The following is a 9,222-nucleotide window of genomic DNA, read 5'->3' as shown; positions in this document are numbered from 1 at the left end:
CGCTACGGGCTTCCCGGCACCCGCTGCGCCTCGGACCCAGGAGAAAAGCCGGCCACCGAATGGGCCCTGCTGGCGTTTGTAGTTTTGAAAACGTGACGCAGCAACGCCTGCTCCCAGACCCCGCCGCGGAGGCCCATGGGAAAAACAATAGGGTCTAGAGAACCCTCGGAACCTAAGCGCCAGCTCCGGCTGCTCCGGGATCGCGGTTCCCAGAACACCAGGGGGCGGGGCCTAGGGGGCGGAGCGTGAGGAGACAGCCGCGGACGAGGGTTGTGCGGCCGCGGCGGCGGAGGACGGACCATGCTGAGCCGTGCGTGCTCCCGGCTGGCCTCTGTGTTGTGGAGGGCCAGCGCGTCGCCGGCCGTGGTCGCCGGCAGGTGTCTGCACACAGCCGGGTCGCGACCCTCGGCGGATCCGGGCGAGAAGGCGGAGGAGCCGCCCCGCGCCTTCGACCCTGCGCTGCTGGAGTTCCTGGTGTGCCCACTCTCCAAGAAGCCGCTCAGGTGAGGCTCCCCGGTCGGCGCGGGCCGGCCAGGCCCATCCGGGTACTCGCTGCGGCGGTGCGGGCGGAGGAGGCCGAGGGGAGCCGAATGCCGTTAGCCCAAGCAGATCCAAGCGAGTTTTGCGTTCGCCCTTGGCTGCGCTTTACAATCACTGGGGATCTTTTTTCTTTTTCTTTTCTTTTTAATGCTGTTTCCCAGGGCCCGGCGTTGTGGTGCACTTCTGTAATGCCAGGTACGCTGGAGATGGCGGGAGCAGGGAGGCCAGAGTTCAGCCAGGTTTCTGAGCTACTGAGACTTAGGACAAGCCCAAAGCCAAGATGGTGACAAGTCCTGCAGTTCCCCGTGGCTGGTGTGCACAAGCGCCCTTAACCTTTCTCCTGATGCCTGCTCCGGGTTACTGAGACTGAATACTGACACCACTAGGGTCGCCAAAATGTCATCTTTGGGAGGTGGATTGCTAGCGGTTCTTATTTTCATATTCTAGATTTTTTTCCCCTACTGAGCATAATATGCACTTTCCTTAAATCTGACATTTGATTTACGTAATTGTGTATAAAGTTGCTACTTGCGTAGCTAACTCAGACGCAACGCTGTCCAGAGTTTACTCCTTCTGCCCTCTCGTCTTTCTCAAGCTTGTGCATATTTTGATTTTTCAGTGGTTTCTTTCTCCTGGATCAGTTAAGTTTCTCTATTTAGCATTTATTCCAAAAGGAGTTAATTGACTTTTCCTCTAGCTGTTCTAAGAGTATGTTAACTGTAATGGATTAGTGATTGGCCACAGTAATGAAGGAATATTTGAATAAAAGAAATCTTTTCTGACTGCCATAAAAAACAAAATTAAAGTATAACTTGGGGAGTAAAGTGAAAAGATGAGAGATGTTGAATCTAATGGGAATAATTATAAATTCTAGGAATGTTTTTAGAGAAATGGTTGAATTGCTGTTGTTGCTTTTGTAATTAAGACTGGACTGTCGTGTCCAAAAATTGAATAACCAGTGTTATCCAAACATGAAGTTCTTCCTAGCCTCTTTCACCCTAATTCATTTTGTGTTTTATGTCCCCTCAGATATGAAGCATCAACAAATGAATTGATTAATGAAGAGCTGGGAATAGCCTATCCTATCATCGATGGGATTCCTAATATGATACCCCAGGCAGCTAGGACAACACATGAAAATAAGAAGCAAGAAGAAGTGAAGCAGCACTAGACCATAATTTAAAAAAACAAAACAAACAAACAAAAAACACAACTAAATTTTCTTAATACTATCTACCTTTTCAAACGGTGGCGAGTAATAAGTGAAAGAGAAGAATGTTTCTATCTCTGCCAACCTTGACTGTTCTTATTCCGCTAATCTCCTTAGCAGGACTGTTCTACTCTGCCTCTGTGGAAGAAAACTTCCCGCAGGGCTGCACCAGCACAGCCAGCCTTTGCTTTTACAGTCTGCTCTTGCCAATTACCATACCAGTGTATGTGTTCTTCCACCTTTGGACTTGGATGGGCATTAAACTCTTCAGGCATAACTAGTACAGCCACAGTCAAGATGATGGAGGTATTAATGATAGGTCTTAGGTGTCTAGCTCTAAAAACTCAATTAGCTGGAAATACTCCAGACTCACTGGTTTGGTTTTGGGAGGCTTAAGCTGCAGAAGCTTCCTTTGATTATACTTTTGTTCTCTCGTTTTTTGGAAGATTCTGAGATAACTGTTATCAGAAGAAATGGTTCAACAAAATGTCCTGGTGGAGATTAACAGTCCTAGTCATCATCTAAGGACTATTTCTTGTCCCAGTCATATAAAAGTTACTTGGCATTTTGTTTGTTTAGCTCCATGGTCAGTAGTAAAGCCACATGTTAGGCTGATTCAAATGATGCCCAAGGAGCTACATTAGAGTAGATGTAGAGAAATGCCTTAGAACTAGTATGAGATAAAATGATAAATTGGAAACTGGAAATTTCATGTACTTAAATTCTGAGTTTGTAAAAAAAATTTTTTTGGCATCAAATGCTTACATTAATAAAATTTAAGATGTTGACAGTTTCCCTTAAAAAGCTCAATTTACAAGGTTTTTATTTGTTTTGTCTCAGAGTATGATACTAAGGGAGGGAAAATGTGAACGTGTGTATTATGTTTGCACAGGCACTGAATACCCAAAACAGGATCACTTCCGGGAAAGTGGGTACTTGGGGTTGGTAAGGATAGGGATGGAAGCTGATTGTGTTCTGTTCAGGTTAGAGCCATGTGTTGAGGTACACTTAGTTTTTTCCTGTCTTAGAAGATCTGTTTAGCAGTAAGGGCTTGAGCCCTGATTTTTAGAACTTTAACAGGACTGTTTGAACATGGTACAATGACTACTTTGGAGGCATACCATGAATGTTTTAAAAGTTACCCTGAAGAAACCTTAGAATTGAACATGTTTATTTTTCCTGTGTTGGGGATCCAGTCCAGGGCTTTATGCCTGCTAGGCAAGGGATCCACCTCAAGATCCTTCTTCCTTAGCCTCTCCTGCTGGGTGGGATTACATGCCTGTGTCAATATGCCCAGACCTTAATTGGCTCTTAATTAGCATCTTAACAGTAGTTTAATAGATTTAGACAGTGATTCTTAACCATCAAGAGAAAATTTAAACATTATGTATGTTTTCCTTTGCATTAACTCAGTGTATAAATCACATTCTTAAATGTGATGGCAGTATATGAACGGGATGACTATAGAGGTTCTCAGTCATTTCCTGCAGGAGTGTTGTTTTAACTCAGTCTCATATTTGACCTGCTGAGAGTGGAGAATATGAATGAACTGGTTTGCTAAGCACTGTATTCTGAGAAACCATTCTCAACTTTGGAAGTTAAGCATTTTAGGAAGCTGACAATATACTTCTGGGGAAATTCAGTATTTTAACTCCATTCTTTCACTAATAGAATCTACTTAGCAACCATACATACCAACTACGCCAGGGTCAGTTCTAAGCATAGTGTAGTCTAATCTTAGAACTTAAAAGGGGTAGGTCCTGTCAGCACCATTTTGCAGATGAGGAGGCTGACTTACCCAAGACACCAGCTACTAGTTGAACTGAAATTCAACTAGGAAACTGCTTTTCAGTCTTCTCTTCACCACTGTGTATTGTGTCTCCTCGTTTTGAGCAAACTCTTATTTACAAGAAAAATAAGATTAGGAACCAAAATACTAATTCTTACTCAATATGGACTAGGAACATATAAATACCATATTCTTCAGTTAGATAGGAGAAACAAGTTCTAATATGCTACAACATAGTAGGGTGACTGAAGTTCATGACAATTTATTTTATATTTTATAAAGAACTGGGAGAGGAGTCTGGAGCTCCCCAACACAAGTGTTTAAGGAGAGGGAAATGTTAATTGTCCTGGTTGTGTCGTCACAGATTGTTTATGTGTATAGAATTATACTGTACCCCATAAATGTGTAAAGTTATGTATCAATTAAAACACTGCATGCTTTGCTCCAGTACTTTACTCTGTGCCGTGAGTACCTGTTACCTTTTTTTTCTTTCAGTATTAGAGATTGAACTCAGGACCTTGTGCATGCTAGGTTGTTCTACTTTTTCGGGGGGAAGGGAGGTATCTTGCTGTGCAGCTCAGTCTGGCTTTGAACTCACGATCCTCCTGAGTGTTGGGATTACAGGTGTGCACCACCATGCCTGAATTCAACATTTTTTATACAGTGCTTAGCACAGAGCAGGTAATTACTTCGTGGGTCAGCACATAACTGGCACATCTTCAACTTTAGCCAAGTTACTCAACATCTCAGCCTCACCTTGAGGGCTGAAGTCCTTCCCCTCTTCTTTCATAAAATGCCGAGGAAATTGAATGTCACATGTGTAAATATTTCATAAAAACTTACATGATACTTCTAGAGTGGTGGTGTCAGGAATTCTGCATGCTCATTCTCCATTGAAATGAGCCTAAAGGAATGGTGAAAATCATAAATCTTTTTTTTTTTTTTAAGTCTTGGGACATAGCAACCAAAAGATTTTTCAAAATTTTCTAGGACAAGAGGTCTGGTAGAGATGAACCAGTTTGGGTTGTAATACATGTGTATGGAAGCAATACTAGGAATCTGTATGGCTATCTTTATCTCAAGCTAGCAAAAATGCTATTTCTTATTATCTCTTACGTTTTCTCTCCAACAAAATTGGAGAAGAGGGCAGAACAGGTTCTGCCTGGAAGTGGTGGGGGGGGGGGAAGGAGGCGGTGGAGATGGGGCATGTGTGGGAGAGATGGCCCAAACAATGTGTATACATATGAATAAATGTATAAACAATTAAAAAATTTTTAAAATAATTTAAAATCTAGCACAAGAACAGTGAGTTTGTAGCCTTGGGACCACCAACCACTTGTTGCCTCCACCATCTTGGCTCAGAGTGATGGCCACTCCAGAAGGGTGCAGCCAGGAATGCAGGGCTCCCTTTACCCCCACCTCCCTGACTCTCAGGTAAAGGTCATGATATCTCCTGGAGCTACAGATCACCAGAATACTTAAGGTAATTGTGTAACATAAAATTGTATACATGCATATTTCTTAAGTAATTTGTAGAGCAATTATAGAAAACAGTATACATAATTGTGTTGGGCCTATAGCGTAACGCATTAATAGCACACTGGAAGTGGATGTGAGCAAAGCTATAATTAGAGATAGCAGCAATATCAGGAGGTGATGAATTCATAGAAACACTTGAAGGGAGGCAGAAATCACAAATAAGAAAGCTAATATAACTAGCCAAGCATAGGAGGCCCACTCCTGTGATCCTAGCTACTTGGGAGGCTGAGACTGGGAAGATTGTGGTTCAAGGCAAGCTCAAGCAAGCAGTTCGAGACCCACCCTCTTCCTCCAAAAATAGCCAGAGCAAAATGGAGCTGTAACTCAAGCTGTAGAGCACCTGCTTTACAAGCATGAAGCCCTGAATTCAAACCCTAGTCCCACCAAAAAAATTTTTTTGAAAGAAAGTTAATATAACTGATGCTATAAATATATATTTGCTCTCCTTTCTTTTCTCACTGTCTTTAAGAGAAATTATATAAAGAAAATAAAACAGTTTTGTGGGATTTATAACATGGGCATATAATACATAACAATAACAGTACAGAAAGAAGGAAAAAGGAACAGAGCTATGTAAATTTAAGTACTGTTTCTGTGTCTTACCTGCATTCTTATGAACAGATCTGTAGTTTCTCTGTTTGTCTTTTGGTGGGACTGAGGTTTGAAGTTAGTGTTTTCATTCACAGGAAATTAATGTGAGTCAACTCCCTGTATAGCTATCCTTATCTCAACTAGCAAAAACCCTTGTTCCTTCCTATTATTGCTTATACTCTCTCTTCAACAAAATTAGAGATAAGGGCAAAATAGTTTCTGCCGGGTATTGAGGGGGTGGGGGGGAGAGGGAGGGGGTGGAGTGGATGGTAAGGGAGGGGGTGGGGGTGGGGGGAGAAATGACCCAAGACTTGTATGCACATATGAATAATAAAACAATTAAAAAAAAGTGTTTTGTGCTTGGCAAAGCAAGTGCTCTACCACTTGAGCCACACTTCCAGTCTGTTTTGCTCTGCTTTTTTTGGAGATGGGGGTCTTATGAACTATTTGCTCAGACTGGCCTCAAATTGCAGTCCTCCTCATTTGAACTTCCCAAGTAGCTAGGATTACAGATGTGAGCCACTGATGCTTGACTGGATCTATAGTTTTAATAGTTCTCTTAGGTTCTCACTGTCAGTGAGAATATAAAATGCTGCAACTTTTAGAAATGGCTGGCATTCTCTAAAAGGCTAAATGCATATGGCCCAGCACTCCTAGCTAAGACCACCAAGACCAATGTCTGCAAAAAAACTTGACTGCAAACATTCACAGCAGCTTAATCCAGAATAGCTCAAAATGAAGGATGGTAACCACCCCAGTGTCCAACTGATGAGTGGACAGATGAAATGTGGGATGCATATAGTGAAACACTTTGCAGTAAAAAAGAATGAGGAACTGACACATGCTATAATATGATGGACCTGGAATACAGGCTAAGTGAAGAAGCTAGTTACAAAAGATTGTTTGAATTCATTTATGTGAAACCATTTCCATGAAATGTACATAACATGCAAATCTGCAGTAACATGGTTCATTAGTGGTTGCCTAGGGTTGAAGGTAAAGGGGAGATTGCAGAGTTATGCCTGCGGGGTTCAGGGCTTCTCTTTGGGGTACTGAAAAGCTGATTGTGGTGATGCTTCCACAATTCTGTGAATATACCAAAAACATTGAGTTGTGTGCTTTCCATGACTGAATTGCACTAGTCCCCCTAATCCAAGGCCCCAGCGGACGCTTGAAACTGCAGATGGTACTGACTCTAAAATAGAGATAGCGTGAATTATGTTCTTTCTGATACATACGGACCTGTGATAAAGTTTATAAATGAGACACCAAAAGAGATTAACAATTATAAATGAAACAATTATAACAGTATACACAATGAAATTTATGAGAATGTGGTCTCAGAGTCAAAGAGTAATATTTTTGGACCATTGTTGACCACAGGTAACCAAAATCACAGGAAGTGAAACCACAGATAATGGAAGACTACTGTATACACTATGCAAATTATATTTCAATAAAACTGTTGAGGAAAAGGTCTAAGACTCAGTGGTTCCAAGTCACCTGCTGATTAGAGGTATGATCGAAGCAGAATGCAGGTCTTTGGTCTTCTAAATTTTGGCCGTCACATTGTGCTACTTCCTGTGAAACTCATATAGGACACTCTCTCAGGAATTCACCAACACGTTTCTAGTGTTCCTCTTCCAAGTTCTAGCCATCTTGGCTTCCTATCTGCTTATGGGGACTCCTTTACTAGCTTCCTGTTGCATGGCTTATGTCACAGTCCATGACTTTGACCCTACCACCTCCAGGTGTTGCACTGTAACCCCTTCTGTGAGGAACACTGTCTTACTCCACTAAATGGAACTCTTCCCCACTCCACCATAACTGGGCTCTGTAGAAACTCTTAACAGACCAGCCTATATGTCCTCATGAATGACTGTTAGGTACTGTTGCTAGCTAACCTGTTCTCTCAACGAGAACTTCCCACCCTGAAGGAGTCAAACAAGAACCTGTCATTCCCTACTCTCCCTGGTCACTCACTTTCCACCCTGCAGAGAGGGGGGCTTTTAATGAGGCCCCTCAAAACCAATCTCTGAAGTCAGGCTCTGGGTGGTTCACGCCTGTAATCCTAGCTACTCTGGAGGCAGAGATCAGGAGGATCATGGTTCAAAGCCAGCCTGGGCAAATAGTTCCTGAGACCCTATCTCAAAAAAGTCCATCACAAAAATGGTGGTGGAGAGGCTCAAGGTGGAGGCCCTGAGTTCAAACTGCGCAGTGCTGAAAAAAAATTATCTGCGTTTGTAAGATGGAAATGACACAAACATCCAGACCAGGGGGAGTTTTCAGTGGGGTGAGAAATATGAAATTGCCTAGCATGCTCAAGATCCAGAGTAGAGTGTTCCTACTCTGTGTAGTGATGGTGGAAAAAATGTCGCCTTTTCCAAATTATGTGAAACTTGGAGGTGGCTGCTATCTTCTGCATATGCCACTAGGTGGCATTCTGGTGACCAAGTACACCAGGAGGGACAGCATTTGGCAAATAGCCTACAAACTTCTATCTAGCATCTGCTACAATGCCATAGCATCGAAGCAAAGGAGTGACAAGGACCCAGATCGAGGGGAAAGCAGGATGGAAGAAAGGAGGAGAGGAATGAGGAAAAGAGAGCAGGGAGGGGTAGACAGCAGAAGAATCCTGTGTGGAGACAGACAAGGCTGGCCCATTTGGGAAACCAAAGTGGTTACAAGTGACTCGAATGAAGCACTCTTCAGGACAGGGGTGGTATATGAAGCTGGAGCAGTCCCCAAGGCACATCAGGAAGAACTGGGGAGCTGGAACATCAATGTCGACACAATCAGACTTCATTGCCTGCTTTGATTTTTTTGAGAGTGTGGTACTGGGGTTTAAACTCAGGGCCTCACACTTGCTAAGCAAGCGCTCTACCACTTGAGCCACTCCACCAGCACTTTTTGTGTTAAGTGTTTTTGAGATAGGGTTTCCCTTTTGCTGCCCCGGCTGTCCTTGAACTGAGATCTTCCTAATCTCTGCCTCTGGAGTAGCCAGGATTACAGCTGTGAGCCACTGATGCCCAGCTTTCCAGATCATTTTGATTTGTGATGGACACCATGGGTGGTTCTTCCTAGAATGGGGTGGAGCAGCACATGCAAAATTACAGGTTTGTGTGTGGTAGACCCCTGCAGTCTACTCTGCCTGAAGTTACTGATGATATCACTCCAGAATGTAAAACATAGGAAAAACATCTTGGGAATGGAAAATGATCATTTTCTTCACGAACATGTTGAAATTAAGGAATGTAGGGACATGCAAATAAAGACAGACAATGTAGAAAAATGATGCTGGGCACCAGTGGCTCACATCTGTAATCCTAGCTATTCCAGAGGCAGAGATCAGGAGAATCATGGTTTGAGGCCAAGTGAGACCCTATCTTAAAAATACCCAGCACAAAAAGGACTGGTGGAATGGCTCAAGTGATAGAGCATCTGCCTAACAAGTGTGAGGCTCTAAGTTCAAACCTTAGTACTGCCCCCTCCCCCAAATGGCCACAGTGCTGAGATACACGAATTCCTGCAGGTTTGAGGTATAGAGTTAGAT

The 9,222-nt window shown here is 43.1% G+C and overlaps 2 protein-coding genes across 2 annotated transcripts; both read left to right on the top strand.

Annotated features, from left to right (window-relative positions):
• Positions 1-223: 223 nt before the first annotated feature.
• Positions 224-1,787, top strand: Pyurf (PIGY upstream open reading frame). Its single transcript, XM_020174493.2, has 2 exons — positions 224-503; positions 1,570-1,787. Exons 1-2 carry the CDS (start codon positions 301-303, stop codon positions 1,709-1,711), a joined length of 345 nt encoding a protein of 114 aa, XP_020030082.1. The 5' UTR covers positions 224-300; the 3' UTR covers positions 1,712-1,787.
• A 28-nt stretch (positions 1,788-1,815) lies between these two features.
• Pigy (phosphatidylinositol glycan anchor biosynthesis class Y) lies at positions 1,816-3,994 on the top strand. Its single transcript, XM_020174494.2, has one exon. It carries the CDS (start codon positions 1,816-1,818, stop codon positions 2,029-2,031), a length of 216 nt encoding a protein of 71 aa, XP_020030083.1. The 3' UTR covers positions 2,032-3,994.
• The last annotated feature ends 5,228 nt before the right edge of the window (positions 3,995-9,222 follow it).

Source organism: Castor canadensis, chromosome 9 (genome assembly GCF_047511655.1).
Source record: "Castor canadensis chromosome 9, mCasCan1.hap1v2, whole genome shotgun sequence".
Lineage (NCBI taxonomy): Eukaryota > Metazoa > Chordata > Mammalia > Rodentia > Castoridae > Castor > Castor canadensis.
Note: the sequence above shows the minus strand (reverse complement) of the source record. Positions and strands in the feature narration are given on the sequence as shown.

Coding starts and splice junctions, on each gene's coding strand:
- Pigy (XM_020174494.2), top strand. CDS start 1,816: ATGTTTCTATCTCTGCCAACCTTGACTGTTCTTATTCCGCTAATCTCC.
- Pyurf (XM_020174493.2), top strand. CDS start 301: ATGCTGAGCCGTGCGTGCTCCCGGCTGGCCTCTGTGTTGTGGAGGGCC. Junction 504..1,569: donor CTCTCCAAGAAGCCGCTCAG/GTGAGGCTCCCC, acceptor ATGTCCCCTCAG/ATATGAAGCATCAACAAATG.